At 40.7% G+C, this 27,429-nt stretch overlaps 1 protein-coding gene across 1 annotated transcript in view; it reads left to right on the top strand.

Annotated features, from left to right (window-relative positions):
- The window catches only part of CHRM5 (cholinergic receptor muscarinic 5), an 86,518-nt gene extending 70,903 nt beyond the window's left edge, over positions 1–15,615 (top strand). The window contains exon 2 of the mRNA XM_017660812.3: positions 10,460–15,615. Coding sequence (XP_017516301.1) covers positions 10,537–12,135 — 1,599 coding nt within the window. The 5' untranslated portion in view covers positions 10,460–10,536 and the 3' untranslated portion in view covers positions 12,136–15,615. The remainder of the gene's footprint in view (positions 1–10,459) is intronic.
- The last annotated feature ends 11,814 nt before the right edge of the window (positions 15,616–27,429 follow it).

Genomic DNA, 27,429 nt, shown 5'->3' with positions numbered 1-27,429 from the left:
CACAACCCTGCAAACAGATGATGTATGTCTGAGTGCAGCAAGAGGTTCAAGGTGAAGGCCCAAGGGACGAAGAGTTAAGCTATGCCTAAATGAATCACCCAGGGTTTCATGAGAAATGGACCCTTGAGCCAAGGCCAGAGCAGGAGTTTGCCTGGTTGGTAAGTGGGAGTAGGGAGCTTTCTTAAACACAGTAACACAGAGCCAGTTATAAATACTCCCACATAGCCCTTCATTTAAACCTCACAGCAGCCCTGGCGTAGCGCTAGTGTGGTCTCTGTACTGCAGACAAGAGATCTAAAAGATGTTAAGTAATTCCATGATCACATTGCTGGTAAGTAATGGGATGATCAGAATCCAGGGCGGTATGGCTTCAGTCTATGCTGTTAACCCCTACATCCAGAAAATCATTCTGTAAAGAATTATTATTCTAGGCAGAGCCATTAGGAAAAACAGAATAGTCTAAGCCACAAATAATTAGGGCAAGAATTAAGTTGAGCACCAAGGAAATAGATAATGGGATAGATGGGATAATTGATAGCATTTTGTGCCCAACTGTAAGTGGGGAGGTCAGGGTGAGAAGTTAGGGGTGATGCCCAGGTTTCTTGCTTGAGTGACCAGGTAGTTAATGGCACCCTTGGTCAAGAGAGGGAATACACTGTTGGGAGGGGATGTCTCAGGAAGGTTGTCAGAATGATAGTATTTCTTAACATTGTATTCTGTTGTTTTGTTAGTTCATTGTCTTAATACTTTTGTCAGTAGACCCTACTATTTCCCACATAGTGCATCAATTTTTCTTTCCCTCTCTACTGTTCTCCAGCCTGTCCCTTTATTTTATTCCTCCACACCCTGTTTTCCTTCTTTTTTCCTTGGCTCTACTTGTGAAATTAGGATTGTCAGTGGTACTAAGAATTAAGTTATTCATCCATGTGCTAACTCAAATTCTGTAATACCACCCCTAGAAACTCTAAACAAGGAGGATGGGAATAGGAACAAGAATTTTATTCTTTTTTCTGCATACCATAAAGGAGCTAACAGGAGATACAAACAGAAATGAAGCATGTTTAAGAGCCCATGAACATGCCCTCTGTGGGTACAAACTACGATGGTTTGGAACATTCCCTCTCCCTAGTGCTACATCCAGTGATATAAAGTTGGTAGCTTGAAATGGATCACTGTGGAAAATTGGCAAATTTCTGCAAATTGGTGCTTTAGTGGGGGTGGGGCAGGCCGAAATGAGTTGTTAAATATTTACCTGCACACCATCTCACCAAGATGAAGATCTACATATTAGTCTCACACCAGATCACACCCAAATCAGGGTTTCTCAACTTGGCACACTTAGGACTGGGTAATTTTTTGTGGCGGTGGCTTGTCTTATGCATTGTGGAATGTGTAACACCACGCCTAGCCTCTACCTGCCAGCTGCTACCCATCAGCAACACCCCATACACACACAACTTGTGGCAACCAAAAATGTCTCCAGATACAGCCAGATGTTCCCTAAGAGACAAAACCATCCTGAATGAGAACCATTATATAGCTATCCCTCAGGAAACCTCCGGAGTTAGGAGGTTTAAAGTCAGTGGGTTTCAGTTGTAGCCAACCTCAGTAGGTCACAAATAGACTTGCTCGTGGACATTTACTTAACATATATTTTGTGTCTGGCACTATTCCAAGCAGTTCATAAATACTGATTCATTTAATTTTCATAATATACCTATAAAGTAAATATTATTATTCCTGTTTTACAAGTAAGAAAGCTGAGTCACACAGGAGTTACATAATTTACTGAAGCTAACAAATGGCAATACTGGGATTCATACCTGGTCTGTTTTCAGAATCTATTGTTACGTCTATGCAGCAGATGCCATGAGAAGTCCAAGGACTGTATTAAAATCAAGGGTTTTTCAGTTCAGCCAGGAGTGTTGTTATTATGGTGAATTCTGAGGTCCCCTGCTAACACTTGCTGATCAAAGGACACCACTGGCTGAAGTTCTTTCAACCAGGATGTTGAGTGTGCTTTCCTCATTTGATTCTGACTACATGGAAAAAGGTGACTTGTCATCAAGATGAAAACAGCACACAAATACCTCCTGCACTGCAAGAAACCAGAAACCTTTTGATTTTACAAATAACAAAGGGAAGGAGGATTTTCCACTATGGCTCTTACTTGATGGGTCCTGATTTTAAATACATGCTAATTGCATGAATAAAAATTTCAGTTTTCCTTAGGTAATATCCATGAGATATCCAAAATATGCCGAATTATATAGGTAGCTCCTTCAGAAAATAAACTACACTTTTTGCATATTTTTAAATATATAGGACTTAATTCTTTAAGGCAAGTATGCTCAAAATGTGGACTAGCAACATAGCATCACCTGGGAACTAGTTAGAAATGCAAATTCTCAGGTCTCCCCCCAGAATCAGAAATGGGGTGAGGTCCAGCAATCACAGGTTTAATAAACCCCCATCAAGTTTGAGAACCACTGTCTCAAAGTAGTATTTGAGGCTTCAAACATTACAAGAAAACCTAATTCCTAGTGCAAGACCATGGATCTTAAAAGCTGCCACTGTTTGATGAAGTAGATGTTACGATAGACCTTTTAAAAAGTAAAAGCACTGTCCCCTTGCAAGTACAATTTTGATGGAATAAATGCATCTTCCTGATTCCTCTCTTTGTAGGCAGGCAGATTTTCTACAGTTTGATTTCTGATGCTTAGGATATGAGCAATGCAAACTGGAAAACACTGTTAAGTTCTCAAAAAGATGTCTTTTTATTTCCTATGTGTTTCTGAACACCAGCATCCACTCTGGAGGTGCTCTCAGGCTACAGGAGGAGGGACTTTGGCAGGTGCTGTCCTTTCAGGTCAGACCCCAGCCTGTAACCTTGTGAAGATAAGGACAAGTGAACTGTCGGAACACACTGATGCTTTGACCTCTAGAGCTGGAGTACGGGTAGAGAACTCCCAAAAGTGAATGGAGCAAACTGCTCTAACATACAGAATTCACAGCTTGATCCCTCCATCCTCACTCTCAACTGCTGACCTTGCTGTTTCACAGAGAAATGGAAGCAATGAGAACAGAATTTCCACTACTGCTAGTACTACAACCCACAGCCTACCTCTATCTGTACCCATATACTCTGCCTTCTCCCCTGCTACTCAGAAGGGTCTCTGCTCCTGTGAGAAATCAATGCTTGTATTATTGCACTAGGTCTTATCCCTATCCACCTACTTGAGAACATCTCTCCAGCAACAGCCCTTCCTCCTACACATCAGTTTTTACTTTCTAATGGATCATATAAACATGCTACATTTCTGTTATTTTAACTTTTACCTTTTACAGCAGAGCTCCTCAAAACAATCTATAGCACTGTCTCCAATTCTCCCATTCGCTCCTTAGTCCACTCCACAAGACTTTCAGGTACACCACTTCACCAAAATGACTTACCAAGTTTCACCTGGAGCCCAGTGTAGTCCGGTGTCAGCCCTAATCTTGGTTTCATCAGCGTCATTTGATAGAGTTGGTCAGTCCCTCCTTGAAACATTCTCCTGTTGCTTCAGTAACAACACACTATCCTTGGGAATTCAAAGATGAATATGTAATCTATACCTTTTAAGCCTTTTAGGAAGACCTGGACAACAGAGCGATAACCTTCTGGACTCTCAGATTTTTACAGAAATCTGTTTGTGGCAGTACCTCCCAGAGTTTTCATGATACACAGAAAAAAATGATCATTATTTACCCAGTACTCTGGAATAATAAGACTGATCCCAACAAATGCAGCCAGGCAACTCCAAGACCTGAGGGGACACAGTGAGTGCACTGAATGGCTCCAGTTTATGCCTTCATGTAAAGCAAGACCACCTCTGTTTTCCTGTCCTACAAAGAAATGGAACCATTCGATGTCCCTGGTAATAGACTTCTGTCACATAAATGTGTAAAGGTGCAACTTAATTCTTATATCCTTTTTCTTAGAACTGTAAGACTAACTCCTTCAGTTCAAGGACTATTGTATATCTTTCAGATGCTGCACCACATCTAGCAGTGGTGAAGACAGAACATGTTTCTAAAAATGTGTTAAAATTCTGCTCCAGATATTCCTTCAGCAACATTAAGAAATCATTTCTTAATCACACTATATCTTTGGACAGCACTCTGCTCTATCAGTTAGAAGAGGTTAGATAGACCTTACTTTAAAATAGAAACCAGAAAAGGCAATCCAGCACCTCCCTTACTCACACATTCCATCACTGGAAGTTCTCTCTGACCCAACCTTACCAAGTGCATTTAACTTTCTCTTAATTCATCCTTAAAAAGGAAGGCAGTGGAGGAAGTAGTTCATGAATACTCTGCAAACTACATGAACTGGTTACGATGTCCTGATAGCCCTGGATTGAAGATGCGATTAAAGTTCTCCACTATGGTTGCTATAGAAACAGTGAAGTGATTCAGACATAAAGCTTCTCAGACAAAAGGTATTTCAGAAAAGCAAAGCTCATCTTATGAAAAGCCTCATAACTCATCAAGGCCACTCCACAAGGAAAGGATTCATTTGGTACATAGTTTTACCTTTTTGTTTTTTATGTTATCTTGCTTTATTTGTAATTTATTGATAACAACGAAGCAAGAAGCAATCTGCCAAGTTTGGGAAAAAGGAGACATTACTCTGGGGTTATTTGAATGGTGAAAAATAAACCAGAGATTATTATTTGCTGGCACACTAGAAATAAACATACTCTTAACACTATAGTGAAAAATGGCAACTTTAAAAGTCTGAGTAACCAAATAAGAACTTAGATGAATTCTCACACTCCTGATATATGACCCTTACATTTAATTTGCCTCCACAACCAGCAAAAATAGTAAGAATTATTCCTTCACAAACACGATCTCTTGCTCAAAAACCATTTAATGATTTAGAAAGGTTATTGTGGAAGACTATCATGCCTGAAACTCAGTTTTCACACTGATCTATCATCCACAAAAAGAAACCAATCCTTCGGTCCTGGAACCTACCTCATGTCCCAGTACCTCTGTCTAGGGAAAGTTCTGTCCACTCCTAGCAGCTTAGGAATCCAGAAAAATCATTCTCTCTGAAATGAGGCAGGATAAAAATGGAAAGAATAGAGGGAAGCAAAGCTGGAAAAGAAACATTCATTTCAAACAGGAGAAATAAAATGTACTTGGAAGGCAGAGGGCGATCCAAATGTTACTGCACATTTTCAGCTGGAGAATTCCAGTTTCAACAGCACCTTTGTAAACTATGCTTCCCTCTTCTAAGAAGTTCAGAAATTATCCTCAGTCTTGCTTTTTAAAGTACAGTTCATGGATCAGTGAATAGAGAGCATTTGGGAGCTTTCGAGAAATGTGGAATTGCAAACCTCACCCTTCTGCAATTTAACAAGATCCTCCAGGTAATTCAGAAGCATGTTGCATTTTAAGAAGAACTGACTGGTCCTGGGGTTCTTTGATTTCTAGTGTGCCCCCAGGGGATGCCAGTACTGCCTGTCTGTTGATTACACCTGAGTAGCAAGGATCCAGGAAGGTCATTGGTTTTAGACCCTGGGTGCAAATGAGAATCACTTAAGGAATTTCAAAATGACATGATGCCCAAGTCTCTCCCACATAGATTCTGAGTTAACAGATCTGGAGGCCCAGACATTAGTGTTTTTCAAAAGCTCCCAGGTGATTCTAATGAGCAGCCTGTGATGAGATCCACTTACCTGGACTAGCCCTTCATTCTGGAATGATTAAAACCCCACACTGATATTAGAGTAGACTTGTTAGTTTCCCTACATTTTCTTGCTTGGGAGTCTTCAATGCAACTCTGTAAGATAGATATTATTATACCCACTTAAAAGATGATAAACTGAGGACTCAATATTGGCTGAGAGCTGCTTTCACATGCTAGCTTCCAGAGCCTGCAAATAACCACCACTTCCCTATCTGGGAATGAGGAAAGTTGGCATCTAAAATTAATACAGTATGCAATGTTTTCCAACATGGGTCTATAGGAAACCCCTGAAAGCATTTTGAGCATAAATAATTCCAGTCTCTTAACTTTACATGTGAGGAAACCGAGGCCCAGAGATTTGTCCCAAATCACAAGACGGTAGCTGAAATGAGAACTCAGATCTCCATACTCCTAGTTCAGAATGTTACCAACCAAACTGTACTTCCTGAGTGTGGTCCCTGGGTTCCACAGGATACCAGCAGATGCTCTCTGAAAAAGGTGAGATACACTAAACCACCTCTGGGTGAAACAAATTAAATATTGTCTTTGACCTCAGGACCTCTCAGCCTTCACTGGGCCCATGAGGGTTTTATATAATCTGAATCTCTGAAACTTTTATATAATAGATGGTATTTTCTCAATTTATTTAACTATGGAACCATTTTTTTTAATCGGGTATCTTGAAGTAGTCCATCCCAGTGATCAGACTTTGAAGCAGACTGTTAGCCTTGGCTCCTCAAGGTTATTCTGCTTCGGTGTTTTGGCCTTAGCAGGGGAGCACCAACTATAAAATCCAAAGGGAAAGTGTCATTGGCACCACGGAGCATCTCAAACAGCTGCTCAAGGTCACAAAAGTATTGCCTCGTGGTTTTATGCCACCTGTCCCTTAATGGGCCTTGCCTCAGACCCATTCCCCCATAGAAAGAGTCATTTCCATGTTCTTTTTTGCCAGATTGCTACTTTGTGATGGATGTTCCTTTGGGTCAGGCACTGTATGAAACACTTAATGTAGACTATCTTGTTCAATCCTTAAAACAATGCAACAATGTAAAGACTCTTAGTGTTCCCACTTTAAAATATCTGAGACCTAAAAAGGTTAAGTAACATGTCCAGAGTCATACAGTAAGTGATGGAAATAGGTTTTGAATGATTGTATGTTTATGATTATATGATTATGAGATGTTGCCACTATAAATTATCTTCTTTTCCATTTATTGAAGTGTTTATTCCATTTATCAGAGAGAGATTTTTAAGGAGTGTTTAAGGACTTTGGGAGCTAGCAAGCATGAACTGTGCTGTATAGGCCAGCAGGCTGGAAATTCCAGCAACAGTCAATGTTGTAATCTTGAATATGCAGGCAGTCTGGAGGCAGGATTTCTTCTTCTGGGGACCTCAGTCTTTTCCCACAACAGATTCATGAGTCCCACCCAGGTGTTGGAGGATAATCTGCATTACTCAGCCTACTAATTTAAATGTTAGCCTAAAAAACACCTTCACAGAAACATCTAGATTCAGGTGCAAACAACTGGGTACCACAGCCTTGCCATGCTGACACATAAAATTAACTGTCAGATTGTAAGGTACAAAATCATAAAAATGTAGGTATTGTATTTGAACAGACAATTCTCCAAAGAAGAAATTCAGATGGCCAACAGGCACATGAAAAGATGCTTCAAATCACTAACTATCAGGGAAATGCAAATTAAAATCACAATGAGATCTGACCTCATACCAGTTAGGATGGCCAACATCAAAAGGACTAGGAACAAGAAATGCTGGCGAGGATGCAGAGAAAGGGGAACCCTCCTACACTGCTGGTGGGAATGTAAGCTAGTTCAACAATTGTGGAAAGCAATATGGAGGTTCCTCAAAAAACTAAAAATAGAAATACCATTTGACCCAGGAATTTCACTCCTAGGAATTTACCCAAAGAATACAAGTTCTGAGATTCAGAAAGACATATGCACCCCTATGTTTAGTACAGCACTATTTGCAATAGCCAAGATAGGGAAGCAACCTAAGTGTCCATCAGTAGATGCATGGATAAAAAAAATATCGTACATATAAACAATGGAATACTATTCAGCCATAAGAAGAAAACAAATCCTACCATTTGCAACAACATGGATGGAGCTAGAGGGTATTATGCTCAGTGAAATAAGTCAGGCAGAGAAAGACAAATACCAAATGATTTCCCTCATTTGTGGAGTATAACAATGAAGCAAAACTGAAGGAACAAAATGGCAGCACACTCCAAGAAGGGACTAGCAGTTACCAAAGGGGAGGGATGGGGCAGGGTGGGTGGCGAGGGAGGGAGAAGGGGATTCAGGAGTATCATGATTGGCACACATGGTGTAGGGGGGGTCACGGGAAGACAGTGTAGCACAGAGAAGACAAGTAGTGACTCTGTGGCATCTTACTACACTGATGGACAGTGACTGCAATGAGGTATGGGAGGGACTCGATAATATGGGTGAATGTAGTAACCACATTGTTTTTCATGTGAAACCTTCATAAGAATGTGTATCAGTGATACCTTAATAAAAAAATATTTTTTAATGTAGGTATCATAGATCCCATAGTCCAATTTCCTCATTTTTGCAAATGAGGAAACAGGTCAGAAAGGATAAACCCCCTATTATACACGTGTCCACAGAACGTGCACACCTGAATTCCCAGAACCTTTCATAACTGCTCACTAACTTCTAGTAAAATTAAATGGAAAAATTAAATCCTTCCAAAACACTGTTTATTTCTATTTTGAAGACTTGATTAGAAAAATTCAGCCATCAGTTCATTTTATTACTTCTCTCCAGACTAATGCCCCCAACACCCTGTATGTTGGGACTGCCTTCAGAGAAGACAGGGAGTCTGGAAATAGCTGACAGAGTTCCCCTAGAAAGTGGATTTTTCTTTCAAGTCTACTCCTGTCCCTCCTACCCCACCCTCAACCTTTCTAGTCTCACCTCTCACTTCTCAAGCTCCCTCCAACATAAGGCTTACTTTCATCTCTGGGCTTACACACATGCCCTTCCCATCGGAGGCTAACTGTTTCCCCAGCCCACTCACACACATACCGCCATGGCTTAGCTAAAGCCCACTCATGCTTTAAGTCTCAGTTAGACATCTTTTCCTCAGGAAGTGCTTCCTCTACTCCACTGGACTGGGTTTGATGTCCTTCCCATGTGCACCTCTGACATGCAGTGCTCTGACCCTGATACTTATTACCTGTTTATATCCCCACTGGTGTCATTTTCCATAGTATCTCCAGCTTGAGAATCTGTCACACAAGAGACATTCAGTAAATATGTATTAAGGGAAGGAAGAAAAGAAGTGAATGAGAAAGGAAGGGATTTCAGTATGTCTTTTCTTGAACTGTGCAGCTTAGATCTGACAACCAGAACAAGTCCATGATGGAATTTGTCCATAGAATTGTAGGGTGTAGAGTAACTTTGGTCTTTTCAGGTGCTAGGGACTCTCTGTCTGATGACCTGGCATCTTGGGAATTTGCTTTGATGCCTTAGGAGTAATGGGCATAAGGTAACTGAAGGCTGGACCAGAGTGGGAGCTGCAAGAATAAAAAGGAACCCATGAAAGGGATATTTCATGGGTTGATTGGACTGCATTAATTTGGATGTGAGGGTGAAAGGTGCAAGATCAGGAAGCCTTTCTGATATAAGGCACTATCAATTCAATTCCTTATTGAATTTGAGGCATTAGAAAAACATCTAAAATATAGTTGAAAATATAAAACAATGCCAAGAAAATCTATAGCCTTCACAAGTTTGTCTTCTTTATACCAATTATCAAACAAGTATCAAAACCAGCCAGTAAGCAGAGCAGGTATTGCCCACATGCTACAATTTGAGCATCATTAAAAAGACTTCTCCCTTCACTATCATCATGTCATGGTACCTGAATATTATAATTGAAATGGTATCTTTCACATATTATCAAATATATATTGCATGCATATGTTATGTCTCTGGAAGGAAAGATAAGAAATGTTAATAGTGGTTACTTCTGGAAAAGGGGGATTTGGATCTTGGAGGTCAGAGGTGAGAGGGGATCTCTCTTTTACCAGTTACACTTTTTTAACCATTGGAGCTTTTTATACTGCACATAGATTTTAACCTAGAAAAGGAAATTTTCCTTTTATTTTTAAAAGTTGGAATTTGTCAATGGGTTGATTAAATATAGCATACCCATTAAATAGGATAATTGCAGTCATTTAAATGAAAAAAAAAAAGCTTTGGTCCAAAATATGTGCTGATACAAAAGAAGTCCTGATGATTTGTTAAGTAAAAAACAAAATTCAGAGTGTAAACATTAAAACTTCACCCATTTAAAAATAATCGTGTTTCATATTTGTTACATATGCATAGGGTAAAGCTGTCAAAATACCTACTAAACTGTTAACACTGATTATCCCTACAAGATGGAATTCCCGCTTATTTTCCCAGCCCTTTTTTAAATTACCTAGTGTAACCACAAGAGGGCAGCAGCCTCATATGCTAGAAAGGCTCTCAGGCACTGGTTAATTATAAAAAGCAAAGGGATGATGCCATTATAAAAATTCTATGCAAACTTTAGAGCTTTCAGCATATTGCTCTGAATATGTGTGTGGCCACACTTAATACTCTGTCAAAAATGATAGACAATGAGCGGTAAAGAAATTCATGCTGGTGAGTGGAGCTAATGTGTTTCCCTGTCTTCCAGAAGTTGGCCAAGGAGAGGTGAGACAAGAGAACAGTCTAGTCCTACAACTTAATCCTAAAATAAGGTCTTGCACCAGGATGGAAGGGGAATCTTACCACAATGCAACCACTGTCAATGGCACCCCAGTGAATCACCAGCCTCTGGAGCGTCACGGGCTGTGGGAAGTCATCACCATTGCTGCTGTGACTGCCGTGGTAAGCCTGATCACCATTGTGGGCAATGTCTTAGTCATGATCTCCTTCCAAGTGAACAGTCAGCTGAAGACGGTGAACAACTATTACCTGCTCAGCTTAGCCTGTGCAGACCTCATCATTGGGATCTTCTCCATGAACCTCTACACCACCTATATCCTCATGGGACGCTGGGCTCTCGGGAGTCTGGCTTGTGACCTTTGGCTTGCACTGGACTACGTGGCTAGCAATGCTTCCGTCATGAACCTCCTGGTGATTAGTTTTGACCGTTACTTTTCTATCACAAGACCCCTGACCTATCGGGCCAAGCGCACGCCCAGAAGGGCTGGCATCATGATTGGCTTGGCCTGGCTGGTCTCCTTCATCCTCTGGGCCCCAGCAATCCTCTGCTGGCAGTACCTGGTTGGGCAGCGGACAGTACCAGCAGATGAGTGCCAGATTCAGTTCCTCTCGGAGCCCACCATCACTTTTGGCACTGCCATTGCTGCCTTCTACATCCCTGTTTCTGTCATGACAATCCTCTACTGCCGAATCTACCGGGAAACAGAGAAGCGGACCAAGGACCTGGCTGACCTGCAGGGCTCTGACTCCATGGCCGGAGCCGAGAAGAGAAAGCCAGCCCACAAAGCCCTGCTCAGGTCCTGCCTCAGCTGCCCTCAACCCACACTGGCCCAGAGGGGAAGGAACCAAGCCTCGTGGTCATCCTCCCACAGAAGCACCTCCACCCCTGGGAAGCCGTCCCAAGCCAGTGGCCCAAGCCTGGAGTGGGCGAAAGCTGAGCCGCTCACAACCTGCAGCAGCTATGCCTCCTCAGAGGATGAGGACAAGCCCACCGCTGACCCTGTCTTCCAGCTGGTCTATGAGACTCAAGGCAAGGAAAGCCCCAGGGAAGAATGCCATGCTAAAGAGACCAAGGAAACTTTTGTGAAAGCTCTAACTGCAAAAAACAACTATGACGCCCAGAAATGCTTCCTGTCTCCAACTGCTGCTCACAGACCCAAGAATCAAAAATGTGGGGCCTATAAGTGCCGATTAGTGGTAAAGGCTGATGGGACCCAGAAGACCAACAATGGCTGCCACAAGGTGAAAATCATGCCCTGCTCCTTCCCAGTGTCCAAGGACTCTTCCCCAAAAGGCCTTGATCCCAACCTCAGCCACCAAATGACCAAACGGAAGAGAATGGTCCTGGTCAAGGAGAGGAAAGCAGCCCAGACCCTGAGTGCCATTCTCCTGGCCTTTATCATCACGTGGACTCCGTATAACATCATGGTCCTGGTCTCCACCTTCTGTGACAAATGTGTTCCGGTCACCTTGTGGCACTTGGGTTACTGGTTGTGCTACGTCAACAGCACTGTTAACCCCATTTGCTATGCCCTCTGCAACAAAACCTTCAGGAAAACCTTTAAGATGCTGCTGCTTTGCAGATGGAAAAAGAAAAAAGTAGAAGAAAAGTTGTACTGGCAGGGGAACAGCAAGCTCCCCTGAAAAGTAAACAACTCCCCTCAAAAGAATGGCCATAATCAGCTTCCTCTAAAGATGGATGAGCTGATTCTCATTTATTTAATTTCAAAAAAGACATCTTCCAGTTTGAGCCTCTGAGGGCTTCATAAAGGCCTGAGGTCTGTTGCCAAAAAGGAGTCACAGCTGCCACAATCACTGCCATGTTGAATGATTCCTGACTATGACCAAGGCTGCCTGACACCAGTGGAGTTTGCAGCTGAGGTACAGAGACAGACTCATGGCCTTTCATAGGAGCAGGCAGGCTGGGCCACCAGGAGCAATGACTTAGACAGCTTATGCCTGACCTTCTGGCAGAGCAGCAGAGACTGGGTGGAAAGCTTTCTCTGTGGAAACCTGTCACAGAGTTTTGTGCAATATGTGTTATGAAGTAATCTTGTGCCAATGAGAACCAGAAGACTGTAAGTCAGTGTCACCTGCTAACAAAAGTGACATTCAAATGGCTTCTAAGACTCCATTTCTTTATCAACTCATCAGTATTTATTACACAGCTATTATGTGTTCTGTACCATGGTATGTTTTCCTGTCCCTACATCTGAGTAAAGATCTTGCTTCTCCCTTTCCCAGCTGATGCCAGTTCCTGGCACCCAGTGAAACCATCCTGGCCTCCACAGAGCCAGCCTTCCTCTCGGAATCCTGGCTCTGGAAGGACTGATCACACCAATCCTTTAAAGGGGTCTCTGTTCTGCAAATAAGATGACCAAGTCTCCTTGGCCAGTTATTTTAGTTTTTACCAGTAGGAATTTTTCCTTTTACCTAAACAAATATCACATATTCTATTTCATGCCAATTAGACCCATTTAGTCATGCTCTGTTTTGAGATGACTAGTTGTATAATAGCCCTTCACTGCATTAAGATATTCTCCAAGTTACTCAGTCACGGTTCTCTTAAATTGTTTTTAGAGGTCTTTCCTCTTCAAAAGTCAAACCTGAGGCAAAATGTAGAAAACAAATTTGGTTTCACTCTGTGCTTTCAAACTTTCTCCAGAGCTCTTTTGTAGGCCCCCAATTTCCCTCATCCAGACCCCAGTTCACATTCAGACACAAGCAGGTCACTGTGCTGCCTTGAGTCAGGAGTGCTACTTGGAGGGATGGTCTGGGAAAGGCTTTCTTTTTTTTTTTAATTTCCTTCAAATCATGGCTCAGAAATGACTTATTCATTCCTCTCAAAATTTACCATCAAAGATGAAAAGCCCAGAAAAGTACAGTTGAGGCCCAGCAAAGCAGGATATGATCACTAAAAATGAAAGTCTCATCTTTAAAAACAAAATGTAAGTCACAATAATGTACAAAAATAAAAGTTATCAACATGACACACTTTAGAGTATCAGAATGACAAAAAAAACTAACTTTTGGAATCTATGTAAGAACTCATTGAATCTAAGATTTTTTTTTGATAATTCTGAAAATAAATCAACGTGCAAGAAATTGAACCTTTAATGGTGCCTACAGCTAACAAGGGAGTACAAGGAAAGCAGTGTAGCACACAACCAGAATTTTAAACATGAAACGCTCCTGTCAGAGAGCTCATTATTTAACTTGTTGACTACATCTGTGGTGGTTTAAAAATCTCCAGACTTTATTTCATTTAATACAGGCCAGTTCTTTTTCAGCCTCATTCACTAAGGGGATGTAAAAATAGCTGAATTAGTTGTCCTGGGAATTAGGTATATACTTGTGTACAGGAAAGCTTCAATCTACCACTGAAAAGCAAATCAGCCTCTTACATGAAGCCCAAAGAGGGCTTTAGGGCAGTAGAACCCAGGCAGGACAAAGCTGGTACATCGAGGCTTCTCCTCCAGCCCTGTGGGGACTTGATGTTGAGATGAAACACTTAGAAGTAACATAGTTGTTGAGCCTTTATGAAGGGCGGGTTGACACCTGCCAGAAATTTGGTAGAGAATATTAATTGGCTCAGTTCTCCAGGACAGAGGCTCCCAGGCCTATGTGATACCAACAGGGTGTGATTTCAGAGCAAACCTGTTCCACCAGCTCTAGATATGCAGTTGATTCTTTTAGTTCAAGGCTTTGATTTCTGAAAAAAATGAAAATCCCTCCAAGAATGGCACTTTGGGCCCATGGTGGGCATTCACCGGTCACCGTAGAGAAACAAGCTAATTCAAACAAAAGAATACAGAACAGGGTGGGGGCGGGGTGGGGCAAGGGGTTAGGAGCACACTTTCACACTCTATAATTGCCTAGGAATTAGTCTTTTTTGTCCATCACTTTGTGAAATTGAGAGCCCTATGCTTCCTTCCTTATCACTGGTTTGGGAAGCACTTGTTTTTGCAGACTACCTGTGAGCCTTGAAATAGATGAGGGAAAAAAAAGCCCCAAACTACTAGAAGAAACTGGACTTCTTTAAAATAGGACCCTCAGAATTAGCAGATCCTGTTGTAAACTACAGGGGCCGCAGGCGGGTGGGTGGGATGTGGGCTGACTTTAAATCCTGAGCCTTCTATGCCCCCAGTCTCCAAAGGTCTGTCTATGGTAAACTATGCACAGCCGTGACTGGTTACCTATTGGCTGCTATGTTGCTAATGTTGTGGTTTGTTTCTTCTTGGCTGTGAATTTGAAGGCTTGTGTAGGACTGTTATCAGTGCAACTTTTGGTTAAAGCATTTTGTCACTATTTCTGACTTCTGCTTTGCTTGGTGAATGTCCTTTCAGAGTGATGTTGATGTTTGCCTCTTTGTAATTGTGAAATCTGTACCTAATCTCTGGATTGGAATGTAGTTACCTACTGTAAATACTGGAATTACAATACGGACATGAGGACTGGATGCTTTTCTGTATCATACCAGCATTATTCTGGATATTAAAGAACTTTAACCACACAATAGTCCAGTGTGAAGCATTTTTCAAAAATGGTCTCAGGTTAGCTTGATAGATCCGTCTATATTAGAGATCCCACACACTTTTGCATGACCTGGCTATTTAAGAAGGGAAGAGTTGATGAATAATATGGATACATATCTTTCTTGCTTCCTTTGTGATTTCCCCCTTTCCTCTCAGTTTCCAATCATGAAATTAAGATGAAATAATGACAAGATTCCTGTGACTAAAATGCTTCCCTTTCCCTCCAGAACAAGGGAGGTGGGGCGGACCTCAAACCACAGCCCTTCAGCCAGAACAGAGCCTGCAACAAAGCAGAAAAGCAGCATTTCCTCCTCAGCTGCTCAGAGCTAGTCATTTCATCCCCATTGTGATACCAATTCCCATATCTCCCGTGCCATTTCCCTGGTAAATTTTCAATTAAACTCTTGCCCAATAAGGACTCCAGATTCTGAGTAGGAGGGAGAAGGGAAAAAAGATTTTTTAAGTATCAGGGAAGGAGCAAGAAGAAATTTAAAATAAATGCAAATTATGATTAACACACATAATTTAGGGGGGTCACGGGGCAGGCAGTATAGCACAGAGAAGACAAGCAGTGGCTCTATAGCATCTTACTACAACTGCAATGGGGTGTCAGGGGGGACTTGATAATATGGGTGAATGTAGTAACCATAATATTGCTCATGTGAAACCTCCGTAAGATTGTATATCAATGATACTTTAATAAAAAATACACAAGAATTTGTTTTCAGAATAACTTTGGAGAAAAGCTGCAAGAGAAGTACAAAAAACTCCTATACCCAACACCCACCTTCCCCAATTGTTAACATTTTGCCACATCTGTGCTCTATGCATGTGTACACACATATTTTTTCTAAGTTATTTGGAGTAAATGGCAGACATTGTGTACACTGACCTCTAAATACTTCAATGAGTCTTTCTTAGGAACAAGATTATCTTACATAATCACAATACAAATTTTTAAAAATCAAGAAATTTAACATTGCTACAGTATTACTATATAATATAGTCAATACTCAAATTTTACTTGTGTCCAAATGATGGTCATTATAGGAATTTCTTTTCCAGTTCAGGATCTAATCCAGGAGCACACATTGCATTTAGTTATCTTGTCTCTTTAGACTCCTTCACTCTGGAAGATATCCTCAGCTTTCCACTGTCGCACGACATGGCCATTTTTTAAGAGTACATTCAATCCATTTAAAAAAAGGAATCCATCAGTTTGGAGTTCTGATGTTTCCTCATTAGATTCAGTTTAATTTGTTTCTTTCTGGGTGGGATTATCACAAATGTGATACTGTGTCCTCATAGTATCACATCAGGAGGACATGATGTTTTATCCCATTATTGGTGATATTAACATTGATCACCCATTAAAGTGTTACCCCAGGCCCCACCCCTCAGGTTTGCCCACAATAAATTTACTGTTTTTCCCTCTGCAATTAATAATTTTAGCAAAGAGATTTTGAGTCTATGTAAATTTCATGTGGGTCATCAGGTTTTTACCCAGTAATTGCCCTTTGACAAATCCTGAACATTTTTTGACCACTCCTTTATTTTCTGATAAAGGATGTTCCAGCTTATCTTAATTTTTATCAAAGTATCATTCTCAGATTAAAAAAGACATATGCACCCATATGTTTATCACAGCACTATTTACAATAGCCAACACATGGAAACACCCTAAGTGTCCATCAGTAGATGAATGGATAAAGACGATGTGGTACATACACACAATGGAATGCTATTCAGCCATAAGAAAACAAATCCTACCATTTGCAGTAACATGGATGGAGCTAGAGGGTATTATGCTCTAGTGAAATAAACCAGGTGAAGAAAGACAAGTATCAAATGATTTCCCTCATTTGTGGAGTATAACAATGAAGCAAAACTGAAGGAACAAAACAGCAACAGACTCACAGAACCCAAGAAGGGACTAGGGAGGGATAGGGAAGGGTGGGTGGGGAGGGAGGGATAAGCAGATTGAGGGGTGTTATGATTAGTACACATTGTGTTGTGGGGGTTACGGGGAAGACAGTGTAGCACAAAGAAGACGAGTAGTGACTCTGTGGCATCTTACTACACTGATGGACAGTGAGTGCAGTGGGGTATGGGGGGGTACTTGATAATATGGGTGAATGTAGTAACCACAATGTTTTTCATATGAAACCTTCATGAGAGTGTATATCAATGATACCTTAATAAAAAAAAATACCATTAACATACAATCTTATGTTGGTTTCAAATGTACATCACAGTGGTTTAACAGTCCCCAAGATCAACTTATACTGTGATCATGAACAATTGTGCCCTTTTATGCCCTCCCCCTCTCCCTCCCACCTGTTCCCCCTCTCCTCCCCCTTGGTAACCACTAGTCACTTTCTATGAATCTAATGCTGTTTTATTCTTTCTGTTTTGCTTTGTTTTTCTACTCTAAAAATTAAGTGAAATCATATGGTACTTGTCTTTCTCCACCTGGTTTATTTCACTGAGCATAATAACCTCTAGCTCCATCCAGGTTGTTGCAAATAGCAGGATTTCTTTTCCTTTTATGGCTAACTAATATTCCATTGTGTATATGTACCACGTCTTCTTTATCCACTCATCTATCCATGGAAACAGGTTGCTTTCATATCTTGGCTATTGCAAATAGTGCAGCAATAAACATGGGGATGCATATATCTTTTCAAATCAAGGATTTTGTTTTCTTCAGATAAATTCCTGGGAGTAGAATTACTGGGTCCCAGGCTTATCTTTACTCTCCCTGTCCAGCTCAAAAATCAGCTATTTCTTCAAAGAACCCTGGTTTTATTAATAAAAGAACAGTACCTGACTCACATCTGGACTTAGAATATATACATTGCTATTAGACCCTTTCAGTAGATAGAACTAAGAAATATGTACATGTGTATACTTATTAAAAACAATGGCCAACTTTTAGGAGAAAGATGGTAGAATAGGATGGCAAGGCGAAAACCTCCTCCCACATGCACACTGAGGAAGCAACTACAGCAAATACAACTAACCATAAAAATGAAGACAGCAGAACAAACCACCTACACGTGGTGAAGAAGAGAGGAACACACTGGGAAGGATAAAGGGGCAGAGTTGTGATCATTTGGGACCAAGCCCTTCCCCAATCCCAGCCTATAAGCAGGAAGGAGAACAGAGAGGGGAGGGGATAAATGCTCAGGAATCCATCACACCTGGCTCTGGAGATCTGCTCCGGGACTGTAAGTCCACATTGCACTGGGCTTTGATGATTAATGGGGCTGGACACCAGAGGAACTGGGGTGCTGTGGGGGGCTGACACTCCTGTCACTTGTGGAGGACAGGCATGCTCTGTCAATCCCACTGAGACCCAACACAGAGGCAGCAGTTTGAAATATTTTCCAGGAGTGAAAAGTATACCAAAGGGTCAGGAGAAAGAGGAGAAAGGGCAGGCAAACAACACTTCCCCAGCCCTCACTCAGCCCAACCTGTCAGGAGCTTACAGGAAACAGCTTTAAAATTCTCCATCTCCCTTGCTAGCAGCTCAACCCTGCAGCAGCACTTCTCTGCATACCCACCTGACCTGGTCTGCTCAGCGCAGCAGTGGTCCAACTTTGCTGACTGGCAGGCAGAGTACAGACAATACTTCCCCAGCTTTCCCAGCCTCCCCCAGCCAAACTGGCCAGGCACTGGCAGAAGCTAGCTCTGGGGCTCTCCACCTACCCCACTGGCTCAACCCCAGCACCTCATGGTGTGCCTGCCCCACCTGGCATGTTCAGTCTGGCAGCAGTCTCCCATTACTGACGGGCAGACAGAGGATGGCCCCGCCCACAATGAATCCCAGCAGAAGTGCCTCACATTATATAAAGTGCATGCAGAGGCTAGCTGTGGGGATCAGCCATGGCTCACAGACAGGCAGAAAGGCAGGCCCTACCCATAGCCCACCAACAGAAACCACAGTTCAGCTGCAACAGAGAACCAGGCTCTGGGGAGAAGAAGGTCTTGAGTTTCTGGGCACCACAGGATGCACACTTCACAAAGCCATTGCTTTGAAAATGAGGAAGCATAGCTTATCTATCTAATACAAAGGAAGAAACAAGAGACTCAGAAAAAATGAGGTAGAGAAATATGTTCCAAACAAAAGAACAAGAAAAAACACCAGAAAATGGGCTAAATGAGATGGAGATGAGCAATCTTCCTGATAAAGAATTTAAAGCAACAGTCATAAAGATACTCACTAAAATGGGGGAATCAATTCACAACCTCAAAGAAAATTTCAACAAAGAGATACAAAATATGAAAAAGAGCCATTCAGAATGGAAGAGTACAATAACCAAAATGAAAAATACAATGGAATAAAAAGCAGGATAGAGGAGGCAGAGGAATGAATCAGTGTGATGGAAGATAGAGAATTGCAGAGTAACCAAGCTGAGGAACAGTTATAAAAAATAACTTCCAAAAATGAGAAGATGCTAAAAGAGCTGTATGACAACTCCAACTCAAACAATTTTTGCATAATAGGGGTCCCAGAAGGAGAAGAGAAAGACAAAGGGGTAGAAATTCTATTTGAAGAAATAATAGCTGAAAAATTCCCCAATCTGGAAAAGGAATTAGACATCTAGGTCCCGAAAGCACAAAGAGCCATGAACAAGATGAACCCCAGGAAGACAACACCAAGACACGTGGTAATTAAAACAGCAAAGATTAAAGATAAAGAGAAAATCATAAAAGCAGCAAGAGAGAGGCCAACAGTTACCTGTAAGTGAAACTTCATAAGGGTATCAGCAGATTTCTCAGCAGAAACTTTAAAGGCTAGAAGGTAGTGATATTCAAAGTATTGGAGGGGGAAAAACCTACAGCCAAGAATTTTCTACCCAGCAAAGTTATCATTCAGAATTGAGGGAGATATTAAAAGTTTCCCAGAAAAATGAAAGTTAAAAGAATTCACCACCACTAAACTGGCCTTACAGGATGTTAGGGACTTCTTTGTTAAATGTTAAAGGGACTTGTTTAGATGAAAATGTTCTTAAGACTAAATATTTTCATCAGTGAAAATAAACCTACAGTAAAGGTAGTACACCAATTACTTACAAAGCAAGCATGAAGTTCAAAAACAAAAGTATTAAAATCAACTATGAACAAAATTAGTCAAGGGATACACAAAAAATATAGATGATGATATCATATACATAAAGTATGGAGGAAGAACAAAAAAGTAGTACTTTTACTATGTGTTTGAAACTGAGCCACAACTACCTTATATAGACTGCTATATTTTTAGGAAACTATCTGTGAACCTTATGTTAACCAGAAACCTAAGCCTATAATAGATACCTAAAATTTTTCAAAAAATGAATCCAAGCACAATACTAAAGAAAACCAAAAATAGCAAGAGAAGAGTATAAGAAAGGAAGAAAGGAACAGAGAAGAACTATGGAAAACAACCAGAAAACAATTTGTAAATGGCAATAAGTACATACCTATCAGGAATTACCTTAAATACAAATGGACTAAACACACCAATCAAAAGACATAGGGTGGCTGAAAGGATAAAGAAATAGGACCCATCTATAGGCTGCCCACAAGAGACTCATTTCAGACCTAAAGACATGCATAGACTGAGAATGAAGTCACACAAAATAGACTTCAAAACAAAGAAAGGAACAAGAGACAAAGAAGGTCATTATCACAGAAATTCAAAGAATTACAAGAGAATTTTATGAAAAATTATATACTAATAAATTGGACAACCTAGAAGAAATGGACAAATTCCTAGAAATATAAAATATTCAAAGACTGACCCAGAAAGAGACAGAAAATCTGAAAAGATTACCAGTAACAAATTGAATTTGTAATCCAAAACCTTCCAACAAACAAAAGTCCAGGATCAGATGGCTTCACAGGAGAATGCCATCAGGCATTTAAAGAAGAGCTAATACCTATCCTTCTTAAAGAATTCCAAAAAATAGAAGAGGAGGAGGGAATACTCCCAAACTCATTCTATGAAACCAGCATCATTCTAATACCAAAACCAGAAAAAAAAACCACAAAAAAAGAAAATTACAAACCAGTATCTCTGATGAACATAGATGCAAAAATCCTCAACAAAATATTAGCAAACTGAATTCAAAAATACATCAAAAGGATCATCCATTATGACCAAGTGGGATTTACTCCAAGAATGCAAGGATAGCACAGTATTTATAAATCACTCAATGTGATACACCACATTAACAAAAGAAAGGATAAAAATCATATGATCATCTCAATTGGTGCTGAAAAAGCATTTGACAAAATTCAACATCCATTCATGATAAAAATTCTCAATAAAATGGGTACAGAGGAAACCTACCTCAACATAATAAGGGCCACATATAGCAAACCCATAGCTAACATCATACTCAGTAATGAAAGGCTGAAAACTTTTCCTTGAAGACCAAGAACAAGACAAGGTCTCAGCACTTTTATTCCACATAGCCCTAGAAGTCCTAGCCAGGGCAATCAGATAAGAAAAGGAATAAAATACATTCAAACTGTCAATGTTGTAAAACTGTCAATATTTGCAGATGACATAATATGACATAAAGAAAACCCTAAAGACTTGACCAAAAAACTATTAGAACTAATAACTGGATTCCGTAAAGTTGCAGGATATAAAATCAATATAAAGAAATCTGTTACATTCCTAAATACTATCAATGAACTAGCAGAAAGAGAAATCAGAAAAATAATTTCATTTACAATTGCATCAAAAAGAATATAGTACCTAGGAATAAACCTAACCAAGGAGGTGAAAGATCTGTACTCTGAAAACTGTAAGACACTCATGGGAGAAATTAAAGAAGGCACAAATAAATGGAAATCTGTCCCATGCTCATGGACAGAAGGAATTAATGTCAAAATGGCTATCCTGCCCAAAGCAATTTACAGATTCAATGCAATCCCAAACAGAATACCAATGACATTTTTTCAATGAACTAGAGCAAATAATCCTAAAATTTATATGGAACCACAAAAGATCCCAAATAGCCAAAGCAATCTTGAGAAAGAAGAACAAATCTGGGAGTATCACACTCCTTGACTTCAAGCTCTACTACAAACCTATAGTAATCAAAACAATATGGTATTAGCACAAGAACAGACCCATAGATCAATGCAACACAACAGAAAGTCCAGAAATAAATCCACACATATATGGTCAATTAATATACAGTAAAGAAGCCATGAATATACAGTGGGAAAAAGAGAGTCTCTTCAATAAATGGTATTGGGAAAGCTGTACAGCTACATGTAAGAGAATGAAACTGGATTACTCTCTAACACCATACACAAAAGTAAAAAGATTAAAGATCTAAATGTAAGACATGAAGCCATAAAACTATTAGAAGAAAACACAGCAAAAATCTCTTAAACATAAACATGAGTAATTTTTTTCTGGATTATATCTCTCCAAGCAAGGGAAATGAAAGCAAAAATAAACAAGAGGGAAAAGTAATAAACAAGAGGGACCACATCAAACTAAAAAGCTTCTGCACAGCAAAGGAAGCCATCAACAAAACAAAAAGGCAACCTATGGTATGGGAAAATATATTCATAAATTATATATCCCATGAGGGGCCAACATTCAAAATATATAAAGAACTCTTATGACGCAATACCAGAAAAACAAATAATCCAGTAAAAAATGGGCAGAGGACCTGAATAGACATTTTTCCAAAGAAGAAATACAGTTGGTCAACATCATGGTTCCACTCACTAATCATCAGGTAAATACAAATCAAAATCACAATGAGATGTCACATTCATACCAGTCAGAATGGCCACTATCCAAAAGAAATAACAAGTGCTGGCAAGGATGTGAAGAAAAGGGAACCCCCTACACTGTTGATGGCAATGTCAATTGGTATAGCCACTATGGAAAGCAGTACAGGGGTTCCTCAAAAACTTAAAATAGAAATACCATTTGACCCACTAATTCTAAAGTCCAACTTTTAAAACTAACTATATTCATTTTGTATGGCTGCCATAACACAGTACTGTAACACAAACTGGATGGCTTAAAACAGCATAAATTTATTGTTCTGGCCTCACAGTTCTGGAGGCCAGAAGTTCAGTCACCTAGTGTTAGCAGTGCCATGGTCCCTCTAAAGCACTAGGGAAATATCCAGGCCTCTCTCCTAGCCTCTGGTGGCCTCAGGCATTTGCTTGGAGATAGCCATCTTCTCCCTGTATCTCTTCACACCATCCTCCCTCTGTACATGACTATTTCTGTGCCCAAAATTTCCCCTTTTATAAGGACACCAGTCATATTGGATTAAGTCACCCTAATGATCTCACTTTAACTTGATTACCACCATAAAAACCCATTTCCAAATAAGGTTACATTCTGAGGTACTGAAAGTTAGGACTCCAACATTTTCAGGGTAAACAACTCAAGCCATAACAATAACCAAGTAAGAAAAACATCTTCCTAACATCCAAAAGACAAGAAACAACAAGTGCTGGAGAGGTTGTAGAGAAAGGGGAACCCTCCTACACTGGTGGGAATATAAATTAGTTCAAGCATTGTTGAAAGCAATATGGAGGTTCCTCAAAAAACTCAAAATAGAAATACATTTGACCCAGGAATCCCACTCCTAGGAATTTACCCAAAGAAAACAAGATTACTGATTCAAAAAGATGTAAGCACCCCTATCTTTATTGCAGCACTATTTGCAACAGCCAAGATATAGAAGCAACCGAAGTGTCCATCAGTAGATGAATGGATAAAGAAGATGGGGTACATATACACAATGGAATATTATTCAGCCATAAGAAGAAAACAAATCCTACCATTTGCAACAACATGGATGGAGCTAAAGGGTATTATGCCCAGTGAAATAGGCCAGGCAGAGAAAGACAAGTACCAATTGATTTCCCTAATTTGTAGAGTATAACAACAAAGCAAAACTGAAGGAACAAAAAAGCAGCAGACTCACAGACTCCAAGAAGGGACTAGCAGTTACCAAAGGGAAGGGGTTGGGGAGGGTGGGTGGGGAGGGAGGAATAGGGGGATTAAGAGGCATTATAATTAGCACTCACACTATAGGTAGGTCATGGGGAAGGCAGTAGAGCATGGAGAAGACAAATAATGACTCTATAGCATCTTAGTATGCTGATAGACAGTGACTGCAATGGGATTTCAGGGAGAGGACTTGATAATATGGGTGATTGTTGAAACCGTATGTTGCTCATGTGGAACCTTCATAAGATTGTATATTAATGATATCTGAATTTACACACAAAAAAAGGCACCTTCCTATTTTGTAGATGAACAAACTGTAGACCAATGCTAGGTAAGATCAAACAGGTTGGATTTCAGAGCCACTACAGAGAAGATACCTGGTGTTCTCAATTCCATCACAGAGGCCTGGCAGGACAAGGCAGTCTTGACTGGTATAGGACAAATACTTAGTATTTTTAAATACATGTTTGCCGCTGCTCTTATGATTGGAAAAAATACAGGAAGCTAAAGGAATGGTACCAGATTTTTAAAACTCCTTCTGCATGTGCAAGGAGCACTCCTAGAGGCTTTAGGCCCACACATCTTGAGCCCAGCTGAGGGTATGATCTCTGAGACTCCAGCTCAGAAATTCTTCAAAGGGAAGTTCCTTCATAAATTCCCAGCATCACCTTTCTGGGTCCCTGAGGGCTTAAATCTCAGAATAGAACAAATATAAAGACCTTACACTATTTATTATCTGTAATCAAGATGAGTAGACCATTAACTTGATCCTGATGAATTTCTTAAGTGTTAATGAAAGCACTTGGGTTTTTATCTTCACAGTGAATAGGTTCTGTTCAAAAGCAGTAATCTTTGTTTCATTTTTCTCAAAATCATTTTTTCCTCTTTCTACTTGCCACTGGAGACACCTTCTCCAAATGTCCTTTCCTTCACCATCTTCTTAGATCCAAGAACCACCACCAAGGCAACCCGATTACGCCTTTGTTTGGTTACTCATTTGTTCAGCAAGTAATTACTGATCCATGTGGGAGCCTTAGGGATGCAGAGCGGAGTAAGACACTGTCTCTGCCCTCCAAGAACACGGGCTAACAGAACGAGGGACAGAATAGCTACGATACAAGGAGACTCATCCCAGGGATGACGAAGGCTCTCTTCCCCAAGCACAAACATTTCCCTTCCACAGGCCTTTGTTACCTGCTCTTTGGCATAGAAGGAGAAACTAGCACTAAATACTGAACTGCAAAGTTCAGTAAAGAGTACAGAACAACCAGAGGAATGTGCATTATACCCCATATTCCACTGAGGAGCTCTCATAAGCACAGTCTTCTGGTCTTTTTTTCCAATTTGGTTCCCAGCTCTTGGCCTACATGCCAAGACATATGCCTTTCAGAAGAATCTTGCCCTGTCTGGTTATAGCCTAACCTACTTATTCCATAATCCAACTTCTTCTGAAGGGTAGAGGTCAAGAAGGAATGCAGAATTCTAGAGGAGTTGTCGGTAAGATCCTGCAAGGACACTTTCAAAATCAAATACATAGAATCAAACATTTACATAAATACAACTTGAAGCAGTGAGGACAGAAGTGAGCCTCAAGTATAGGTGGGAGCAGCTAGTTCAGAATGGAAGGGCTAAGAGCTCACAAGGAGCTAAGAGCCCTTTGGGAGGCCTTGATGAGCAGGAACCATCTTCCCTGCCAATTCCTCTGGCTACAAAGAGGATGAAGGGAAAGAGAAGGGGTGTTCATGTCACAGACCTCTGCTGTAGCCATCATTTAAAGGTTTGAGGCTGGGTCAGAGGTGGACAGGGGCATGACAGGAGGGAATGCCTCATTTTCTCCAATTATCATAGTTTATTGTCTCCCAATTAACACATTACCTCCAAGTTTCTGGGACCCTGACTTCTCTACTAAAGAAAATGGGTTTTTGGGCAATGATTTTCATATTCTACAGTTTGCTCAGAGACTGATAATCAGTATGGCCAGTGACCATGTAACTCCATACACTGGGCTTTCCGTTATGATTGATGTCCTGAGAGAAGCAAGGTGTGTCCTCAGGAAGATAAGGTGAATTCAGGTCCACAATGCATCCAGGGGGCCTCTGTCTGCCTCTCCAGGTGTTCTCCCTCTTCGGGGAGCACTCTAGCTATACTGCTCTTCCAGTGCCTACAGGAGTCCACCTCCCTCTCACCTCAACTTAGACTAGGAAGCTCCTTACTCTTATCTTCCCTCTCTCAGCCTCAGCCTAGTTACCTAAATAGTCTTTGATGTGACCTCATAGGACACTTCCTCAGGAAAGTGGCCCTACATTTGCCCTCTACCCTCCCATCCAGGTACCCGTGTTATGAGCTTTTAAAGCACTTTTTCTTGGAGCACTTATCAAGGTTTTCATTATACATCTGTATATGTTTGATTGATTAATGTCTGTTTCTCCCACTAAACTCTAAGCTCTGAAGCCAGAGTTCATGCAGTTTTGCTTGCTATTTTGTCCCTTCATCTAATAGCCCTTGGCACATACAATAGTACAGGCACTTCAGATGTATTCTTTAGTAAATAAGCATGTGCATACTTGAAGTAGATGGTTGCAAGGCAAGCTTCCTGGGTTTTGTAGGGAATTTTTCTGGGATGGCTAGTATCTCTGTGGTGCCCTGAGAAATAGAAGCTTAATTCACCATGGGTCTCTACTCTCTCTCTTTTATTTGGGCTGGGATCCCAGAATTGCATGATGAAGTTCTATGTGGCAGCCACGAGGAACTATTTTAGAGGAGAAATTAAGATTCCTTCTACATTTCCTTGAGGATAGGGCTGTTGTATGGATAGGACTGTTGTGTCACTAATGCCTTACAATACAAGGAGCTTAGGGTGCATAGAGGGAATAGAGAGAAATAAAAATCCAATAAAATTAAGTGCTTGTTGGTGTAAACACAGGCATGAAAGACAAAGAAGATCTCTTCTAAACCTGGGGGACATTAGGTGATTTCAGTGGAAGGCAATTTTTACACTAAGTCCTGAAGAAGATGTAAGAGGTAGACAAGGGAGAAGGACAGGGATGGGGTGGATAGTTGAGAGGAGGAAATGATTGATAAGGCACAGAGGTGAGAGCACATATAAAGCTTCCACTGAAGAATGGCAAAATACTCAAAAAATTAGGACTAGAACTGCTTTGTCATAGAAGTCAATTTCTCTTGACTACACCACCCTTCTCTCATAGGCGTGTTTGAAAGGAGAGAGGCAAGTCCTTAGATCATGCCAGTAAAAGTAGGCAAAGAGCGGGCAAGTCAGAATAGATGTATGGCTGACTGCTGATTATGGGTATATAAATGTTTAGGTTTTTTTAGTTAGCTTGTGAGAGAAACTACTTATAGCTTGTTATGTAGTTAACAGAATTCACTCTGGGTTACCCGTTGTTAAGCTTG

This window comes from Manis javanica, chromosome 8 (assembly GCF_040802235.1).
Source record: "Manis javanica isolate MJ-LG chromosome 8, MJ_LKY, whole genome shotgun sequence".
Lineage (NCBI taxonomy): Eukaryota > Metazoa > Chordata > Mammalia > Pholidota > Manidae > Manis > Manis javanica.
The sequence above is the reverse complement of the archived record's forward strand: the minus strand, read 5'-3'. Positions and strand labels throughout refer to the sequence as shown.